This window comes from Sander lucioperca, chromosome 11 (genome assembly GCF_008315115.2).
Source record: "Sander lucioperca isolate FBNREF2018 chromosome 11, SLUC_FBN_1.2, whole genome shotgun sequence".
In the NCBI taxonomy this organism is placed as follows: Eukaryota; Metazoa; Chordata; class Actinopteri; order Perciformes; family Percidae; genus Sander; species Sander lucioperca.
The window spans coordinates 11,553,288-11,575,621 of NC_050183.1; the positions used below are offsets into that span (position 1 = coordinate 11,553,288).

At 42.2% G+C, this 22,334-nt stretch overlaps 1 protein-coding gene across 1 annotated transcript in view; it reads right to left on the reverse strand.

Annotated features, from left to right (window-relative positions):
* anos1b (anosmin 1b) overlaps nt 1-22,334 on the reverse strand; it is a 46,503-nt gene that overhangs the window by 877 nt on the left and 23,292 nt on the right. Inside the window, exons 3-14 of the mRNA XM_031313895.2 lie at nt 16,792-16,854; nt 15,824-16,031; nt 15,068-15,252; nt 13,152-13,281; nt 10,362-10,455; nt 9,572-9,815; nt 6,689-6,827; nt 4,944-5,180; nt 4,377-4,471; nt 1,240-1,402; nt 539-771; nt 82-225 (exon numbers count right to left, since the gene is read on the reverse strand). Coding sequence (XP_031169755.1) covers nt 85-225; nt 539-771; nt 1,240-1,402; nt 4,377-4,471; nt 4,944-5,180; nt 6,689-6,827; nt 9,572-9,815; nt 10,362-10,455; nt 13,152-13,281; nt 15,068-15,252; nt 15,824-16,031; nt 16,792-16,854 — 1,932 coding nt within the window. The 3' untranslated portion in view covers nt 82-84. The remainder of the gene's footprint in view (nt 1-81; nt 226-538; nt 772-1,239; nt 1,403-4,376; nt 4,472-4,943; nt 5,181-6,688; nt 6,828-9,571; nt 9,816-10,361; nt 10,456-13,151; nt 13,282-15,067; nt 15,253-15,823; nt 16,032-16,791; nt 16,855-22,334) is intronic.

The window sequence follows — 22,334 nt, forward strand, 5'->3', positions numbered from 1 at the left end:
GCTGTTTTATCATGTACAGGGCTAAAAAGTGTGTCTATAGCTACACAAAAAAGCAGTGTCTTGCTGAGAAAGCACGATTACCTATCAAAGTGTGGTGTTGATAGCTGGAGTTTTTATGGTCTTGGTGATTGCGGCGCCGTTGCTGCCCCCTGCTGTTAGCACCTGGAGCTGAAGCTGGTAAACACTGTCAGCCTGAAGACCATGAACTGACACCGACCGCTGAGACTGTGGATGGTGAAGCAGGGTACTGTAAGTTCACAGACACACATGTACACTATTCTTGCTTGGCAATAACAAAAATATAGAATGTCACTACATTCATCCTTTATTGTACAATAATGTGTCATTATGAAATTAATCTTTTATTTTTTAACCTTTTTATTCTTTGAATGTTGAATGTCTGACTCATCATCCGAACTGAAAAGGCACACGCACACGCACACGCACACGCACACGCACACATCCCTCTCATATTTCTAAGGCATTTTCCTCCTGCTGCTATAGCACAACACAAGGTAGACCTCTTTTCGTGTCTCACCGGTGCGATTGTCTGTGTCTGGGAGATAACTGTGTCTTCCTGCCCTTCTGTTGCAGTGGTAACCCCTGATTGCAGCGTCCAGGTGAATTGGAATCCCTCCACAGCTGGTGGGTGCAGGGCATGATGGGACATCCTCCAGCGGAGCGTCATAAGCAGGGTGCCATTGACTTGCTGAAAGTCTACAGTTAGTCGTTCTGGACGCAGTACCACCTTTCTGCCTGACAGGAGGCGCTCTGACACCAATAAAGGACACAAAACAGTTTCTCATTTATGACAGAAGAACACTTTAAAATTATTTTTTAGTAGGTTTAATTTGTATGCTAAAATGTCAATACCAATAATCAAAGTTTGTTCATAATAGCAATTATTTGGAGTGCATTTCAACTACCGTGTGCATATAAAAAAAGATTGTTTGGCTACTGAAACTACTGGAATTTTGTGATATATATATAGTGTTTCAATGAGTGCAAGTTTGTACTTGTGTTTGTACTATGTTTTGAGTTACCAAAAGAAGACAAGGAAACCACTTTCAAGAACTACTTTTTAAATATAGGCATTTAGGGGTTACAGGATTAATTAAATAAATGAAACTTTTATAAATAACTTTTATGCCGTGCGTGCATGCGTGTGTGTGTGTGTGTGTGTGTCTGTGTGTGTGTGTGTGTGTGTGTGTGAGTGTGTGTGTCTTTAGTTACTCTTACCCTCAGTGTTGCAAGGCAAAGCTTTGCCTCCTCTGACCCTGATGGAGGAGCAAGTCGGGGTTGTAACCCAGGCAACAGCCTCTGACCCCAGGTTAGTGTTGATTGCCACGGCGACCCGATACTTACAGGCGAACAGCAGGCCTGTGATGGTGTGATGGGTGCCCTGGAGAGAGAGAAAATTAAGTCGAATTAGGGATAAAAAGAGTGTTTAAACTGAACACAGCTGGTTGTTAAGACTGACATATTACAGGGTTCCTTAAAATATACACATTACCCCTATTTTTGTTTGGGAACCTGTCTCATATAAGCAGCTTGTTAGCTCCATGTTAAAATAAACACCACAGTTTGAAGCCGCACTTGGCAGCGTTACAGCTTGGCAGCTTCAAATGGTGAGAAATGGCATAACTTTTTAAAAAAGGCTGAACTTCAATGAACAGAAATCATGCTCTGTGACATCAGCAAATTTCACACAGCACTTTGATATTTATCAACCCACTGGGTCAGTGATCATTTTAGACAAGAGGTTAAAGGTGCACTATGAGTTCCTGCATGCACTCTAGTCACGCTCATTCCGCTCCCCGTTTCCAGGTTAGCACTCTACCAATCAGATGGGTCATTTGAGTCCGACTGCTGGCAGTGCCCGCCCCGTCCCACCAATTATACATGTTAAATCGGCCAAAATGAAGGCCGACGGCCCCTCGGATGGACGACGGCACGGAACACACCGAACAGACTTGAGTCACTGACCTCGCCAGACTGTCCAACAGCCAATTATCGGCTTGGTGTGTCTCGGGCTAAACACTGGGACAACAGTGGGTAAAGAGAGTTTAGATTCTCGGCCCGAGCCCGAGCCCGACCCGAGCCCGACCGGACCTCGGCTCAGTTACAAAATGCAGCACGTGTCATGCGCGGAGTCTCCTCCTCTCGCACGCATCACACCGGGAGCTTGAAGATGTAAAGAAAAAAAGAAAAACAGGAGAATTAACTTTGAGCAAGTGTGGAGGAAAGTCGGAGGTATGGAAGCAGTTTAAAGAAGTCGTGGTCAGTGACAACAATATGTTGTTCATCATTGTTTCTTTTTTTTAACGTTTCTTCATTCAGATCCACTTGGCGATCCGTTCCATTCTAAACAAGCAGCGCAGTTTACATGCTTCGTCCTTGTTGTATTATTCTAAACGTGTCGGGTATAAATCGGGCTCGGGCTCATAATTACAGTTAATGTGTCAGGCCGGGCCGGGCTCGGACGCAACGTGCTCGGGCTCGGGCAGGTTCGGGCTTGATTTTTTGGGCCGATCTAAGCTCTAGTAAAGATATAATGTTGGCAAGTCCAGTTTTCTCTTGATGAAGTGCTGTGGGCAGATATCAAGTGCACTAAATATACTCAATACCAGTTCATCTTTTGACATGCTCCTCTCTATTGCAGCTTTACTTCATGATTTGGGTTTAAAATAGCTGCAATAGAAGGTGTTTTAAATGCAGATTTAAAGTAGATTTTGTTTTTCCAATTTCAGAATCAGAATCAGAAAGGGCTTTATTGCCAAGTACGTTGCACATACGAGGAATTTGTCATGGTGTTGTTGGAGCATGTCACACATACAAATATAAGAAGGATAAAAAGATATAAACAATATAAGTATAAACATATACACACAGTACGTATAATAACGTATTTAATTTTACATTTACAGTTTTTCTGAATTGCAAAAACACAAAACCCCATTCTCTGAACCAAATGTTCAGCGGCCTAAACCCATTTGTCAAATCAATCACTCTTCTTGCAAAACTCTAAACACATTCTCACTCGCTAAAACATATTTCACACTGTGATGCACTATTGTTGTAAAATGGTTAACACAGGCAGCAAAAGTTAAACACAACTACAACACAGTTGTCATCGTTTACACACGACTCAAAATTGTACACGTTTCCAGGTGATCAAACCAATTGTAGAGAATATAAACCAGTTCAGAGTGCACAGGTGGAACAGTGGCATACTGATGTCTGATTTTGCGGTTTCTCAATATTTTTTAGTGTACTGTCATGTGCTTTTCATTTCATGTTCTTTGTTCTTTGGCCTTTTGCAGTTGGACTACTGTATTGTTCTACAAGTGCCTAATACTGTAAACAGACATTTACACAAGTTGTGATATACTTTTTGTTTTCATTGCAAAATGTGTTTACTGTATGAAATAAACTTTTTTTTCTGTAACATGCCCTGGACACTGGGTTCTTGAATATGTGAGGTAATGTCTAATGAATGCTCTGTAGTGTTTAGTTAATGACTGGCTGTGTTTATGATCTGAAAACATTGTTTGATTTTGCCAGTAGAGTCAGGTGTTTTGTGAATATAGTTTGAGAATTTGGTTTACAGTTTTGAGAAAATGTGTCATAGCAATCGAGAAAAACTGTAATAGTCATTGCTGAGATGGTTCTGCAAATCAGTTCATTTTCAGTCAAACCCCTTCCTGTCATTTTATATTTCAATAAAGCAATATCCGCCAGGGATTTGACAGAGTTATGGTAAAAGTGATGTTAGGCAGACACAGAGCGAGATGATGGCAGACAGACAAAACAATAGATGCAACATTACGTCATAACTAATTGGATAATCGCCGCCATGTTACTTGGGTACTATTTACAATCGCCAGCTACGAGCATCAGCAACTATATTGTCAGCTGTGCAGCACATATTGCTTTACCAAAAGGACCAAAGAGAACAGGGAGGCTGACATTACTTTCCACACGTCAGTATAGAGCAGATAAAAGATTTCTTATTTACATATAGGTCAACTAAAACTACTAAAAATGGTCAGTGAACTACCTAACTTAATGGTTAGCTACCAACGGACCAGCTGAGTTCCAAGTCAAAGTTATGGCTGCTAGTTCTCAAAAGCTTGTTTCAAGCTGTTTATATCTATGGCTCTCATCCTCTGTCTGTGTGTAACTTTGTCTCTCTGCCATCATCTCGCTCTATCTCTGCCTAACATCACTTTTACCATAACTCTGTCAAATTGACTCTGATACACACATACACACATAAAGACACAAGAACAATGCTCACATAAAACCAAGACATCTATACACAATTTCACAAACACAGAGACACATAAAACTCAGCCAGGGAAGTTATACTGTACCTGCACAGTTGTTGTTCTCTCTGTGCTTGTAACATTAGTACTGCAGGTATGTGGACGCCACCGCAAAATGTATGGACCAGGGTGTCTCTGCCTGCCTGTAAAGCAAAAGAGAGGCAGCAAGACAGACATTACAAGTGGGCATGTGTTTGTGTTTATCTTGTATACATTTGTCATAAATTAGACTGTTTGAAAACTAAGAAAAAATGTGTTGGTAAACTCTGGATTCTGATTGGTTGTAAGGTGTGGATTCATTTTTAGTAACCGGACAGTATAACTGGACACCTGTGATGCAGGTTTTTGACTACAGTTCTAAATGAATGTGCAATTATTAACATGTTGGTGAAGACTGCAACAATAAGCCTCAGCTAAAGAACTTGGAGCGAGGGTTATTTGTGTGTAATAGGATAAGTAGCTTCTCAGTAAGAAGCATGCAATTTAATTAGTGTTAATTGTGTTTGATATTTTTGTGAATCCGGACAACCAAACAGTCACAGAAAGGAAAGAGAGGACTTTTAAAATAATGTTAGCTTCAATGAATATATTTTGTGTGTTTCAAAATCAACTCACCATGGTGAGGCCACTTCCAGAACACCTTGACCTGCAGCTGGTCGTCATGGTAATGAGGGGCAGCAACCTCTAGGCGCAGGTTGCCAGGGGTGACCCCCCCAGGGTTAATGAGGGATTCAGGGTGAGGCAGAGAGGATGAGAGGGGGAGGTCAGAGGAAGAAGGGGAGGAGGAGGAGAGGGAAGGAGAGGAGGGAAGAGATGATGAGGATGAGGGAAGCTCATTGGAGAAGTCTTCACCTTTCGTGGAGGAGAGGAGAGGAGAAAAATAATAAAGGTTACAATTTAAAACATTGGCTGATTTGACAGTATGTCTTCTGCAATGAGGGCAGTAAAAGGTAAAAAAAAATATTTTGAGTTTCAAGTTTGTAAATAACGAGGCAAACCATGAAACAAACTTGAAACTTTAGATGCTGGAGTGATATTCATTGTGTTTTTATGCGTGTATTGAAGAAGCAGTTTCTTAACCACTCTACAGTAAGCATTATTTATATAGTAGCTGTTCTGCCTATAACTGGCAACATCACAAAAACACATAATATGAATGACTGGATGTATGAAACCTGTTATATAGCACATGGAATATATAAATGTATTATATTGTGCCTGGAATATCATAAACTGGTGACGAGGGTGCAGCTGGTAGCTAGCATCCCCGTTAATTCATTCACATAGAAACACTAATTGGCTTTATCTGGCCTTACTGACCCTCAGGGGGAAAACCAAGCCAATATGTGGACTGTGTCAAATATTAATGCTGCTAAATTATAAATGGCAATATGTTCCATATAAAATTGTTGGTATGTGGTTTGATAATTGAGCTGCAGCTGGCTATAATCCTCTGCTGGGCTGACCGACAGGTCGCCTATAAATACCTCTGTTGCCTGGACAACCATTAACATCACCACTTTCCTCTTTTTTAAACAGTGCAGCTGTAGGCACACAAAACATGCTGACAGTCAGTAAATTATGTAGCTCTGCACAAACTAACAACTTACTAGCTAAACTCATTGACTCAATAATCTACAGCTCTGTTAGCAAATGGGTACAGTGGACTGTATGTACAGTCCACTGTACCTGTCCACTGTCTAATAATGACATGACAAGTTAATGAAATGTTTAGATGTAATGTACTTGAGTGAGTCTCTATTTGGGGTAAGGTTGCTAGGGGGTCCTTAGGAGGCTTTATTGTTGAATCATAGCAACACAAAGAGTAAAGCTACAGTTTACACTACTTGGGCAAGAAGGCTTGGGCTACTGAGCAACACTTAGCTTTATTTATAGCCCCTTACGGTTTTGTTCCTCTAAGACAAAACTGTACAAAACCTACTGGAGATTGGAGCCTCCCTTAAAGTTATATATTTCTAAGTGACTTTACACCTGCAGCTGGACATATTTATTAGTCTATCTAAAGATGTGATGCTTATCCATACTGCTGAGAGAGGCAATGGTGAAAACACTGTATTCATGGTATATGAAGCTGCAGATTTCTTATGAAAAATAATTAGTTCTTAGTGGAGCAAACTGCAGTCACAACATGCACCATGTATATGAAACTCTGTACAACCACTGTAAAGCATATACATATTAATAGACAGAAAAATAATTACTACCCTAAACTCTTTAATGCATTTTACGTAATCACATTCTACTGAAATTATGACGAGAAAATTAGATATAATGGTAAACAGTGTTACTGTTGAATATAACAAGTATACCATGAGGAGGAAGATGCTTTGTTTGTTTACCTGTATGAGTTATTGTATTGAAGACAATTTGGGCTCTGGGACTTTTCAGCCGTTTCTGACCCCAGTAGGCCACCGTCTGGACAGACAGGAAGTAGGAAGTAGCAGGCAGCAGACCCTGCAGCCACAGCTCACACTGTGCCTATAACACATTAAAGAATGGGAATGTGGAAAGATAAGTTTTCTTAACGGTTAAGAACAGTGGTTCTTGGCTACTTCTTACTCTGTCTGCCCTAATTCACTTTCACTTGCTAGATGTGTCCTTAAATTCGAAAATCAACTCAGAATCCCCACTATAGCCAGTACAGTTACTGCCACCATCTTCACCGTCCTTACTGTCATCATAATCCTCACTTTGAGTGCTCTGTGTGTGTGTGTGTGTGTGTGTGTGTGTGTGTGTGTGTGTGTGTGTGCCGCTTTGACAGTGCAGACCTGTTCTGCATTAGCCCGCTGTTTGACTGACAGCTCATTAACAAGCTCTTAGTCAATGAGGTCTGTCTGTCTGCATGGATTTGAGCTAGTCACAACAAAGAGATGCTTGGATGATAACAAGTTTGTGTGTGTGTGTGTGTGTGTGTGTGTGTGTGTGTGTGTGTGTGTGTGTGTGTGTGTGTGTGTGTGTGTGTGTGGAGTTATGTAAGTGCACACACTTAAGACAGAATGAGACAAAAGCAAGTTAAAAGCAGTTTTAGTGACCTGCAGACAAAATGGGGTTGAAGTATTTCCATTACTCTCAAGATAGACAAAACATATGGCCTGTACAGCTGTGTGTGTGTGTGTGTGTGTGTGTGTGTGTGTGTGTGTGTGTGTGTGTGTGTGTGTGTGTGTGTGTGTGTGTGTGTGTGTGTGAAACAGAGAATGCAAGAGAAGCCTGGATTTCTATTTTGGTGCATAATGTCAGTGGACATTATATGTAAGAGGCTGATGTATATTTAAAAGCACTGATTCAGCAGAGGTCTTTTCGTGTTTGAATATTTCCTCCAACTTCCCCTTTTACTTCAGGTTTAATGCTAAATCGCCCCAGTCCTGCATGAATTCCTGACTGACAGGATACACGTTTTATATCCATCTAGGGAATGTATGATCATGTGCTGACGGAGAGCAATAAAATATCAATGCTTTCCGTAATATGAAAACTATTTTACACAGCGTAGAAATGTTATTCTGTTCCTGACCTACCTGTTGGGATGCTGCTGTCTGTGTGTGTGTCTAGATGCAGCTGCAAGTAGGAAACACTAGTTAGGGGGCCTCATTTAAATTCCAGGCCTCCCAGCCAAGCAGAACAGAGGACCAGACTAGAGATAAATGGCTCCACAATGCTCAGCCTGGGATCGCCATTACTACTTAGGATAGCCAGGTCCATATGAAGTGCTTGCATTACAACCCTCAAACTTTGATGTTTATGTTTTTATTTCTTCTCTTGAAGTGAGTGCTCACATTAGAGTTGAACATTTAAGTGGGTCTATATCTGAAGGATCCTGTGCAAAGAGTACTGTTTACTAATTTGAAGAGAAAATGCTCAGTCACTGCATAGACAATCATAACTGTTGCGTCAAAGCTGTAATAGCGGTGTTGTTTACTGTGATTATGGGTATTTTTGCGTTGCTGACTGGACATACTTGCATCGTGAACATATTACATCACCGTCACGCCTATAATCATAATAGTAAAATCCACCCTCTTGATTGTTATTGCTGCATTAAATATCATTTTTAAAAAACAGTAAGAAACAGGTTACCGAAGTTACTCTTTGAATTGAACAACAAGGAGACAGTAGTGATTAACTTTATTCCTCTGTAAAATAACTTCCCATCATTCTCCTGGTCTAATGCTTGTAATGATGATTTACATGTTGTGCTGGCAGCTACAGTAATAAATATTCATCTTAACATCAATCATATAAGTCTACCTTTGCACAGTACATTTCCAGATGCTTTGACTTGAGTTTAACATGTTATCTAAATGCACGAAAGCCACTTCTCTCTGTTGCCAGTCAATCTATCATGAGTAAGTAGTCATGTTATTTCACCGCTGTAAAGCCAGACCTGTGTGTTGTCATAGCACTCTAACAAAGTTATGTCCCATGAAGATAATGGTCCGTATGTCTGTCTGAGGACAATATTGCATTTTCAGATTCACAAGGAACATATGCACAATATGTCTGCAAAAGTAAAGGAAAGTGTGCCAAACAGGGATTTCAGTGTAAACACGTCAAAACCAGATCTAAAGTAATGTACATGTAAACCTTATTTTGGTATATATATTATGTAGAAAACCTTAAAAAGTTAAATCTACTTTAATGACATTAAGTGTCAAGTTTTAAGTATGCAAATTCAACAAAAAAATGCAGAATAGCAAGAGCATTTTTTTTCATCACCTAATTTTTTAGCAGTTCCACTATGCCTCCACCTAATTTTCATTTGTAGGATTTTTTACTGGTTTACAGGCTCAGCAGGACATTCTTTAATTTGAGGTAATAATTTCAATGTCTAACATTAAGAATGAATATGAAGAAATGTTGAATGTGAGTACCATCCATTCTTATGGTGTTGTTTCCTGTTTACTCGTGCTGAACTTTAAACATACACAACATACAGATTGCTATGATCATATTAAATGAGTTAAATAGTTTGCTGTAAAATCACTGCAGTGTACGTGTGCGTGTGTGCGTATGTGCGTGTGTGTGTGTGTGTGGTGCATGGATTTACAGAGCCAGTAAAATCTCTCAGGTGCAGCTATAGATGTGCATGTGCACTTTTCATTTATTCGTTTTAAGGACTTGTGTGCCATGTGTTCATACATGTGCATTTCTGATGGGCATAGACAGTTAAATCATTGTATTCTTTTATTCAGTGTAACTGAGTTTTAAAAAAAAAGTTCCCTTACCCCCTGAGTCACTCTGGTGTTGCTCTCCTTTTTACCTTGTTCTGGTGTGCGTGAGTGTGTAGGACGTGTGTGCATGTTATTGTGCACTGTATGTGTGTGTGCATGCAGTGTGTGCATGTGTTTGTGTGCTGTGTGTGTATGCCGAGACATCCAGGTGACTCTGTAGTTGTGGACTGGCAGGTCGCCCTCTCTGGGGGGCTCCCAGCTTATTAAGACCGCAACTGTGACCCCACTTCCTCCTGACCTGAGGGGAGAAAGCAACAAGTCAAACAACATCGCAGCATGTATGTAAACACATTTGTGGTAATAAAGTAAAAGTTTAGAGTTTAGATTAGAAGTAATTGTTTATGAACACGTTGCACTGGTGTGGTAGATAATTAGTTGCAATACTTGTTTGTCATCTTCTTTCAATGTTGGGTTTCATATATTTAATTTATTCTATGTATGTGCTGTCAGACATGTTATCATCACGTTACAATTTGAGACCTGACCTCTGTTTGATTGCAATATTGCTGCTGATCCAGGAAATGGTCTAAACTTTATATGACCTTGTTTACCATTAAAACACACAAATAGAAAAGGCGCTGCAATTTATGATTGGAATAAGGTCAAGGCTGAACTGTAATTTGCATGCAGCTACGCCATCAGACAGGCACTGACAATTGACTTAAACACATTTTATGACTTACAACTGCAGCCTGCAGTCCTGAAAGGATGCATAGCAACTAACCCAGCAAGGAAAATAGCAAAGACATTTATCTATCTAATAATATTTCATCTATTGAGATACCTTTCTGTAAGATGGGTCCCTGGTTGTGAACCCGTCCAGTCTAGAGTGTGGTTGCTCACTCTGACATTCATGGGAGGCTCTGGAGGTGAGGGGTCTGCAGAGAGAGAGATAGTCAGAGAAAATGCTGTCAAGAGAGAAATGGCAGAAATGATCATCAAAATAATAGGTGTAGGTACTTTTCTCAGCTGCTGCCTGTTAAGCTTATTGCTGTGAGCGTAATAATTGAAGGTGACTGAGATGAGTCTTTCAACATTGTATTAACTCAAAGCATCTTTCATGGGGATTTGACAGGTAGACAGAGGGCATTGTTTAGAGAGATTGAAGTCAATAAATCAAAACGAAACTGTTAAAGAGGATAGGACATCCCCTGTGAAAATGACACCCTTGACATGTTTGTCCCAACTGTTTCTAATGACAAATAGCATACCCTCATACTCTCATCTCTTCTCATCTACTGCTCCAGTGGCAAGAAAGCATTACATTTATATGGAGATTTAGTGAAGACTAATTGGGTTTAAGATCATGATTCCTACAAGGCAAAGACTGTTCAACCAGCTTGACTGTATTGTAATAACTCAATGTCTGGGGGGGGAAAGCTAATTTCCTCTTGGTCTCATTCAAGTCTACAAAGCCAATTAGATTTCCAGCATCAAAGGTGAGCGATACTGGAGAAGCCTGAAGCCTCCTCTTTCAGTAGCTACCTCAACACAGACCAAAGACGACCACCACTAGTCACTGTTTGCATCCAAGATTAAATACTGTGCTCTTTCAACACTGGCTCTGTATCTCATTAGAAACTGAAACCCCAATCCTGTATTTGATTAAAACTACAAAATATATCTGATTAGAACTACATCCCCCATGGCAGGCCTCCCACAGGCCCAGGCTGTGCTTGGCTGACCCAGATGCAGAGATCAAAGTTAGGGCAGCATATTCGGAGTGCAAGACCTGGCCTGTTTGTGTGCATGTGTTTTTTCTTTGGAATAAGAAGGGTATATCTCAGTGCCAGCAGTAATTGCCAGATCATATCCAAGACACACGTTTTCTTTCACAATCAGCCGATTTCAGTCCATTGTTTCATAAGATGAAGACATCAAGATGAGTTCTCTGAACCAGACATTCCCTAGTAATTACTGTTGGCAGGCACTGTGCAACCCTAATATCTGAATGAACAGGAAAGGGGATTTTCAAATTCAGAGTCTCTCTCTGGTTAGAATAAGGTCACAGTGGAGGAACTCCAACCATTCTGACATCTCCCAGCTTCCTGATTTGTGACCCCTGACCTCCAGCCCCTGACTAATCAGACTAATGAAATGGAAAAACAAGACTCTGACACCGATCAGATGTTATTTAGAAGTGTCTTTAACCTTTAACCCTGGCACTCACAAATACACACACACACACACACACACACACACACACACACACACACACACACCGTATCTTAGAGGAATAATTCAGTACTTTGGGATATAAACATACTTGCTTTCTTGCAGAGAGTTAGATGGGTAGATCAATACCACTCTCATTTCTGTCTGTTGTATATAAGGCTATAGCCAGCAGCCGCTTAGCTTAGCATAGCATAAAGCCTGGAAACAGGGGGAAACAGCACCTCTAAAGCTTAATCCATACAAAAGCAAGCAACCAGCAGAAAATTCTGGAAGTTACTGCTCCCAGCAAATAAATAACCCACATAATCCACCGTAAAAGCACAAATTATATTTTTTCACTGGCTGCTGGCTATCGCCTTAACCTGGAATTATTATTCTGCAGAGATACACGTAAACCTATTTGTGAACCTATGCTGGGAAGAGTGTTATGAGTAACCTTAGGTCACTGACATGCACACAGCCCAGAGAAGTATAATTCCAGGTTTATATGTAAAGGACAGACATTAGAATATGTTTGTCTAACTCTCTGCAAAAAAATATTTCTTTATTATTATTGTTATGTATGTATCAACGTTGATAGGCCACCAGGACAGCCAGAGAAGTTTCAGTATACCGTGGCACAGGTTGTATATTCTCTAAACATTATTACATGAGGAATTCTACTATTTGGTGTTTTGCTGAAGGCGGTGGAAAATGCTATCTCAGACACCTCTTTATAATCTCCCATAAGTGCTCAACTGATAAAGAACCTTTTTCCAAAGCTCAGTCCAACCTGAAGTCATTATTCACATACAAACATGCTCTAGCCAATCCTGGCAGGGGATTCATATCACGAGCCAATCCTGGCACGACATCAATATGACCTAAGTCTGCTAAACATTAGAGCTAGGACCTCCTACTGTATGTGTGTGTGTGTGTGTGTGTGTGTGTGTGTGTGTGTGTGTGTGTGTAAAACTGTCTTACTCTCACTCTTACCCTGTCACAAGGGTATTTGGCACTAAACCAACTGAATGAGCATGTGTACTGTATGTGTGAATAAGGGCATGTGCAGTTGTGTATTTTCTGTTTCCTGTCTGTGTTTTATGGACTGCCTGATAGTGTTCCTGCTGTGTGTACCTTATCCATCAACTCTGAGTGAAAGAGAGAGTAAGAACAGGAAAGAAGAGGACTGGAAATGTTCCAGAGTTTCTGACTTTTCCTCAGAGAGATGTAATATCTCTCATAAAATGACACAAATGGAACGGAAGAATATGTGTTTTGCTCAGTGTCTCACGACAGAATATCAAAATTCAACAGTGAGTTACGGAAACACACAGGAGGAATCATCACTCTCTGTGGGACTCTAGTAACAGCTCTCGAAAGAAAATGAAAGCATGTGTTTAAACTGTGTTTGTATTACCTTTACTGGAGATGTAGTGTTTGCTGGGTGTGGTGAAGCCTCTGCCGCCATGGCTGTTGATGGCTGCTACTCTGAACTGGTACCAGCGCTGAGGTCTCAAATCTGACAGAACCACATCTTCAGAAAGGGTCTGAAAATACAAACACATTACATATAACAGTTGCATGACAGAGAAAGACTTTTGTTCAAAACAGATACAATTATACATGATTCCCGACAGATTCAGAGTCATAACATCCCCTGAAAATCTTGTTTTTTCTGACCTCCAGTGGTTCAACTTTTCACCTTACTACAGCGATGTACAGGTGTACTCCAGGACACTGTGACATCCCGACCATCAGTGATGCTAGGTGGCGTCACAGGTGAAACAGGCTTGAAATGTTCAACCAGAGAAGGCAGCAAAACAATGTTTTTTCAGCCTGGTGTTCTATATTAAACTCTTACTCTTTAAAAACAAGTCTCACTATTGTCACGTCATAATTCAGCGTTGGCCCCCACGGTTGGGGTGGCTGGTGGCCTATCTGCATCACTGAGCTTAAAGCAGAAGTGAAACAGAGGGATGGGGTCAGTCTAAGGAGGTGACAGTGGAAACAGGCTGCATGAGGGGATGAGCGTTTTCTTGAGCTATTTGACGTTCCTCACTATCAAGTTATGTTATTGTAATGCCCGCGTCTTAATTGTTTAACAAATGAACTGTCAAGCGTGTGGCAACACCGTGGGAAGTTTCACCGGTTGACGAGGGAACGATACATTTATTGGCAAAACATTATTCCAGGTCCTGCAAGTTTTTAAAAATGATATCAGTGTTATTTTGAGTTTCTCAATTTGTAAATAGAAAGTTTGCTTCAATCCAAGCCCAATTTGGGCAAAAATATTCCGTCATCTTTCACAAATCCATACTATCTTCTTTTTCTAAAAAACATGACAGAGCCCTGTGTACTTTTAGACGTATAAGTTTCACAAGTTAATGAGGTGGAAAGTCCGATGAACACAGCCGGATTGGAATTCCATCTGATTATAGTAAAATGAAACGATTTGCCCAAATTATGGTTCAAATTGCTAAAGATTCACATGTTTTGTCTCCCTGACAGTGCAAATGTAATCAACTGCTTAAAATCTACTCATCCCCACACACACACACACACACACACACAGACACGAGCTGCCATCTATTTAAGTCTATAATGAGCGTTCAGTCATTCAGAGTCAGCCGGTGGAACGACTGTGGCTGCCTGTGGTTCCTTTTTAAGCTCTGCTTATTTACCTAACCTCACACAGGCACACACACATACGGACGTACAATGCACGCACGCGCGCGCGCACACACACACACACACACACACACACACACACACACACACACACACACACACACACACACACACTCACTCATTCGCACACACAGACATACGGTTTACCCTGGCAGAATGGGAGACTGGCTGGGGTGGAGAGGTTTAGACAGCAAGGCAGCAGACTGATGAGGTGGAAACAGAGTCTAACATCCATCTCCATAGCTGAGAAGTTTCATCATTCGAGGCAAATTGAGAGTTATGAGTTAAAGATATGTTACGAAGTTTGTGGTGCTGCTCCACTGTTAAAGGCGCAGGGAACCATTTTTATGGCTGCAATGACTCAAGACAGAATCAGCTATGGGCCATGTTGTTACAAGGTTGTTTTTTTCTAGCTAACAGCTACCCCTCATCAACATCTCCATAGCTAATATTCCCCAATGTGTGTGTGTGTGTGTGTGTGTGTGTGCGTGGGGGGGGGGGAAGGTATTAACAGAATCTGTATCTCTTTAAATGTGAAAAGATGATTAAAAAACTGAATATGAATTTCAATATCTTGAACCTTCTAATCGTAAAAAAATAAAGACCCAGGGTGAAAGGTGAGATGCTGCTGGTTACTGTAGTTACCATGGCAACAGTAGTCCATGGAGAGGCATGGTCTTCACTGGGATGAATCCCGACGTTCCAGCGGGACTGCAGCATGTAAACGACCGGCTCCACGCTGACATTGAACTTTGACACCCACACCACCTTCACATGGCCCTCTGAATTCTCCACGAAGCTCATCTCTCTGCGAGGCTTCAAAGGAACACCTGGAGCAAATAATTACTTAAAAGGTCAAAACAGGAACGTGATGTTATTTGAAAGTTATTTAAAAAAACATTAAAAAAAACATTTACGTAACATCAAATAACACAAAGTCATTGTGAGATTGATGGTCTACGGGTAGAAGGGTATTGTATGTTATACAATGCAGTATCTATTGTATGTGTATGTACAGATTGTAATTTGGGATATATAAATAAAAATGACTTGACTATCAACAAAGTGACACTAGGAACAAGCGTCACAGCGTCTGAGGCAGTTTGTACTCATGACTAGCTCCACACAGACTTGAGCTGGAGCTTTTAACCACGGCGGGGCCGTCTGGGACTTCAGATGCAGTCAAGCAGGCAGTATTTAAGGATGGTTATTACATTAAATTGCATTTCATTTATTTGGCAGACACTTCTAACCAAAGAAACTCACAATAAGTACATTTAAACGCCATAGGAACAAAAAACAACTAAAAGCATGTTCACTGAACAGCAGTGACAACAGTGACAGCAGCCTCTCATAATAAAACCCACAAGATGTTACACACAAGTCCCAACCTGCCTTTACCTTTATATAGATTGGATGGGGCTTGGCAAGTGTGTCCACAGCCATTAAAGCAGCATTTCCTGGGGGAGGGACAATGCTGGTCTGTTGAGCAGCCCTCCACGCAGGCTGCAGCGAATCCGGTGGCTCTCTGAGGCGGAGGGCAGTCCCCCTGACGAGACAACCTCAGAGAGGTCAGAAACTCCCTGCTCGTCACACACTCGGTCTGCTTCTGCGAGAAAGAACAGGGGGAAATTGTTATTATTACAGTTGACACACAACGGAAACAATGCGTAATGTATGAACACACATATGAAGGCAGAAAAACACACAGCAGAGGTGAAAGTGTATCCTGGTACATGGTATGGTAAACTCCTACTGACTCTTTGAAGCCAGCCCTTGAGATCTGGTCTAAAAGGGGATGTGTGTGTGTGTGTGTGTGTGTGTGTGTGTGTGTGTGTGTGTGTGTGTGTGTGTGTGTGTGTGTGTGTGTGCGCGCGCGCGTGCGTGTGCGTGCGTGTGTGTGTGCGCGCACATGGCAGAAGATCATCAAAATGTAAACACAAGCTTTAACTAATAGCTCTAAATTGCCTTGTGTTCCCAACCAGCCAGCCAGCCAGCCAGTAACATGCTTCAGCTATTGTGATGAAAAACTAATATGAAGACCACAGCGACTGGCTTTACAAATAATCATTCAGGGCCACACACACACACACACACACACACACACACACACACACAATATATACAATATATACACACATAACCACTGCACACTCCCAAATGTATACATTTAAAAGCTCACAAACATGTTATTCATAACACACATAAGCTTGCATAAACACACACATGAATGCTCATTCATGGCATACACAGTCAGAAAACAGCTTCATGGTGCCAACAAAAGCAAGTTTTGGGTGCAGGAGTGACACAGCCACCAAGGGTGTTGTGACACACACACACTATCACACACGTCTCTTTTTCTGTCTTACCTCACAAGACTTTGGAGAAAGGACCTTCCTGGTTTCCCACAGTTCTTTGCATGGCTGTAGGCACTACACATAAACAAACAAATATAAATAAACAAAATATGAGGCTTTAGGCACAATAAAGTAAGTACATTTGATCATCAACACCTTCTTAAAGCAATAGTTCAACATTTTTGGGAAAATAGTTATTTGCTTTCTGGTGGAGAGAGATGAGAGGATCGATATGAAGCTACAGCCTGCATCTGGTTAGCTTAGCTTAGGACAAACACTTCCAGCGCCCTTTCTAGGACCACAGAATCTTCGAACTCTACACATGTAAAGCTTCATGACTGCATCTTGCACAGTTGTGACGCTATCGCGGTAGCAAAAGACATACAGACAGCAAAGTCCTCAAAAACCACCTCTGTGGTAGTTCCCGCTAGAGTAGATGTCTCCAGGACCACATTTTGCAATGATTAAGACGCACAGACTTAAAAACAATGCCAGCGTTGCGGCTGGTTATTAGTTACCTTTAGAGATGCTGGTAGTCAGATTTTATTACTTTTGGACATTGTCAGGCTAGCTTTTTCCCCTTGCTTTCAGTCTCTGTGCTAAGCTAAGCTAACCTGTTACTGACTGCAGCCTTATATTAGATGCATACTTACGAGAGTGGCATTGATCTAACTCCATGCCAGAAAATGAAAATAAGTGTATTTCCGAAAATGTCTAACTGTTCCTTTAAATAGCTGAGGTTTGAAGAAATACAAGAAAGAAAATGTGTTGGAACAAGGATAAATGACAAAGTGTTAGAGGGTTTTAGCATTTGCAGAGGCCTTAGTGTTTAAGCAGGTATGGAACACAGAGAAAACACACACTCCTAATGCACACATGCACACACTCATCTGGTTTGCCACCTCAGTGAACTGGTGAATGATGGCTCTTACCAAATTAAAACCAGACAACATATAAAAACTGCGGTTTCACCCCGAACCTCCGTCCCCCCTCCTCTATCCCTCCCTCTGTCTGTCTCCCTCCCTCAGCTCCCCAGTGTGCCTGGCTTCAATCATTTCTCCAATTTATTCCATCGTACTGATTCCACGGGAACAAACAGAATCAACAAAAAGCCATAAAAACTTATTTTGCACAAATAAATGGGCTACTGTTAGATGAAAAAGTATTTTCTCAAACCCCAGCTGTTTTAGATTATTATTATTTATTTGCAGACTGGTGATTATGAACACTTTAAGGGTTATCATCATACGTGAGCACTGCATTAAAGACCATGTAAACTTTTCATTTATAAAATGAAAGACAAACACTTCATAGTTACTTGTCACTGGGATTCATACAGCATCAACAAACCAAACCCAGTGAAACCACATGTGCTGGTTTCATAGCATGTGGGACAAAAAAATGGAGTCTCGGCGTGAAGCATGATAGCGGTTTAATGTTGTACAGTCGGCTCATTTCATTCAAGTCATGGATGAAAAGGTTTGGGTTAGCTTAAAGTGATACTCCACCCCAAATTCTCCCTATTGAGTATTAAACACTCTTGCTCTGTAGATTTGAAATGTGGCAGTAAAAAGTTTGTTTCTCCACAGGGCTGTAGTCAGCTAGATTTATGTAAGTTACAGTCGATTCCAATAGTGACAAAATAAAAATCTATATGCACAACCATAGCAGGTGTTTAGGCATCATACACCTTGATGCACTCCATGCATGTTAGACTGCCCATCTCTGCCAGATCAACATGAATATTTTGGCACACTTAGTTTGGAACACCCTTACCATACAAATGGACAGCAATGTGTGCTACACTTTAGAAGTTTCAATCGACTTCACAATTTAATCCATTAAAACTGCCATAAATCCAGGACGACCTCAACCTTTGTTCCCCATGAAGAAGCAAAGACTTTAAGTTATTTTTCTTTTTCTCCTTTGTAAGTTAGTTATGTATTCCTCAAGGAAACTGGGAATGAGGAGACAATACAAGAGAGAGAGAGAGAGAGAGAGAGAGATAATACATGACACACCCATAGTATTGTAACCAGACCGTTAAGTGCAATGTATTTCTTCAAGGAGCTCTCGTGGGTCTCTGCACTCAACCACATGCTGCTCAGGTTGTCAGAATCTCCCCAAAAACAACTCTCACACACACACACACACCCTGCACTGCCTTTCTCTACCTCCTTACTTTCCCCTATTTCAACACCTCTCATCTCCTTCTTCCTCTGCTCTCCCTGACTTATCCTCCTCTAATCCAGGGTTTATTTGGGGTTTTTTTACCCAGCTTGCAGGGCATCCCTGTGAAATAAAGGTTTAAATAGCTGACTTTGTAATCACAATGTCACAGGTTTGAGTCCTTTTCCTGTCATTGTCTCTCCTCTACGGTATCTAACAAAGGCAAAAATGCCCCCAAACCTAGATAACTAAACATCCCATCCCACAATATATCCATACCATATATTTTAGATAATAATGAATACTAACTCTTGCAAACACCAATACCAAACATTGATATATTTGTGGTGGCCCGCAACACAATCAATGTTGACCGCCACATACTGCCGTATATGCTCTCTCTCTCTCTCTCTCTCTCTCTCACACACACACACACACACACACACACACACACACACACACACACACAAACAAAACAGACCCTACTCCTCCGTGCAGATTAATTAATGCCATTGATTATTCTACACACTCCCAATACAGTAATGTAGGTGGCGGTATGAGCTTTAAACTTGGTTTGCGATCCGTTAATTAACACACAGAAGAAGAAATTGCTTTTTCCGACATCAATCTTTTTCCCCACAGAGAAGACGGCTAGTCGATCCGGAGTTTAATGGTTAGTATTATGAAGTTATTACCAGTATTTATTCAGGGTTCCTTTTCTAACTTTGTTCGGTGTTTCACTATGGGAATTGCCTCGGCGTGACCAACTATGGAAGCTCCAATGACACCACGTCTGTCCGTGACAGACGGGTCGAACTGTGCTAGGGGCACGCCACCTCATATAATAACAGTCGACCAGCTCCTTACAAATCATTTTCGCTTTCTTCCCGTGAAGAAACTATACTAAGCTCCCTCAGCACTTCTAGGCTAGCATGGTTGGTTATCTGCTAAACAGTTTCCGACCCAGTCTGGATTTGCTGAGTAAGTACTTCGCAAGAAGTTTTTACCTTGTGGTTACACAGTTTGAAAGCAGTGTCCACGTCAAGGCAAACTGCTCTTCTGTCGGCTGTCGGTATTTGTTTATCGGTTGCTTAGCTGTGTAACTCTTTTACCCTCTGGCTAACGCGTTACGGCGAGCCTTCCTGGGTTTGGTTAGCATTTGTTTGTTAGCCGGACCGGGTACCTGGAGTGAGCTAACGTGTTACAACGGGCTACTCTTTTGGTACACTGTTAACGTTAGATCAGGCTAAACCCTGTGTGCTAATCTTGCCGACAGGCTAATGTGTCATGACGCGCCTGCTAAGGTTGTATATTTACGCCGTTTTTCTTTCTTTCCAGTCACCATGTCCTCGGCAGCGCCCTCCTGCCAAAGGGTCGGAACCGAAGGCTAGTGAGGCTGTATCCTGCCTGTCCTCCGCGTCAGTGGGGCAACCATCTCGGGCAGGGACCCTAACCCAATGTGCATAGCCTGCATGGGCGCTAAACACGCTGTTAGGGAGAACAGTGAATGGCACATGAAACCGGAGGTTAGCCCAGGCTCACATAAATGTCTTGGAGCTTATGGTGGTGTTTCTGGCTCTAAAACATTTTCTGCACTTTCTCCAAGGTTGTCATGTTTTAGTGAAAACAGATAATTCCACTGTGGTTGCGTACATCAACCGCCAGGGCGCCACTTGCTCACTGCCGTTGCACAAGTTAGTTCGCGCAGTGATTTTGTGGAGCAGCAGGGGACTGCTGTCTCTTTGAGCAACACACGTGCCAGGTGTTCTAAACATGGGTGCAGATCTCCTGTCACGGGGGAATCCTCTGTACTCAGAGTGGACTCTCCACCCACAGGTGGTAGAACAGATCTGGCAGAGATACGGTCAGGCAGCCGTAGATCTCTTCGCCTCGCAGGAAAACACACAGTGTCCAGTGTTCCTCTCTCTGTCAGGCGTAAATGCACCGCTGGGTGTGGATGCTCTAGCCCATCCATGGCCAAACGTGCTACTCTATGCATCCCCCCCCTCAGTCTGATCTCCCCCACCCTAGCAAGGTGAGAGGACAGGGCATTGGGTAGCAGAGATAATACAACTCCTGGCAGGAGAGCCATGGCCTCTCCCCATACGCAGAGACCTTCTCTCCCAAGCGGGCGGGGAGATCTACCACCCTCACCCAGACCGCATAGCATTCTGGGCTTGGCCCGTGAGAGGTGGAACCTTTCACCATTCAGAGTGCATCCACCCGCTCCCTTTACAGTGGAAAGTGGCGGGTTTTTGAGGAGTGGTACGAACATAGGGATACTGAGTCTGGGTTCAGAAAAGCGGATCAGCTGTTCGTGTCCTGGGCTACTCCCCATAAGGGCAAGCCATTATCCCGCCAGAGGCTGTCCCACTGGATTGTGGAGGCCATATCATTAGCCTATGAGTGTAAAGGTTTGCAGGCCCCCCAGGGCCTGAGGGCTCATTCCATAAGGGGCATGGTCACTTCATGGGCCCTTTTCAGGGGTGTGTCAATGAAGGAAATTTGTGCAGTGGCAAGCTGGGCTACGCCTCACACTTTTGTGAGATTTTACAGGCTGGATGTTTCCGGACCATCCTTGGCACAGGCTGTGCTGGAGGCTACGGCGCCGAGGTCAGTGTGACTCTTGGTTCAATATGATTTTGGCTTTGGGAGATTCATGTAATCTGGGAATGGTCTATATCTCCCATAGTGACACACCGAACAAAGGTTACTTTAGGTTACTTAACGTAACCCCGGTTCTTTAATAACAGAGTGAGCAGAGACTGCAAGGAGGGACTGATGATTTCATGATTTGTAAGGAGCTGGTCGACTGTGATTATATGAGGGGGCGTGGCCCTAGCACAGTTTGACCCACAGTTTGACACCACGTCTGTCACAGACAGACGTGGTGTCATTGGAGCTTCCATAGTTGGTCACGCTGAGGCGATTCTCATAGTGAAACACCTCACTCTGTTTTCAAAAAAACGGGGTTACGTTAAGTAACCTAAAGTTTTTAATGCATAGAGAAAGATTAGGCACCCCCCAAAGAGGTTTTAGCCAGCGTCAGAGGAATATCAGGAGCGCCAAAACGTCTGATTTTCAGCTACCAGCGTTTGCAGAGTCAGACTGTACCGGACTCTCCAGGTGACCATGCTGCTCTGGGGTGAAACCACTGCTGACGGACGCAGAACTCTCCACCCGCCTGAGCTCCAACTGCTGTCTATCTGTGCCGTCTATCAGTATTAAATTGAGACAGTTTCATAACCTGTAAAAATAAAAATGTCTCGTATGTCGCGGTAAATACATTTCCCCGTGTTTTGGTACAGTCAATTTTAACACCTGATGCGAGCCATATGGGAGTAACCTACACATGAAACTCAAAGTTTTGAGTGCTTTAGCAGCAT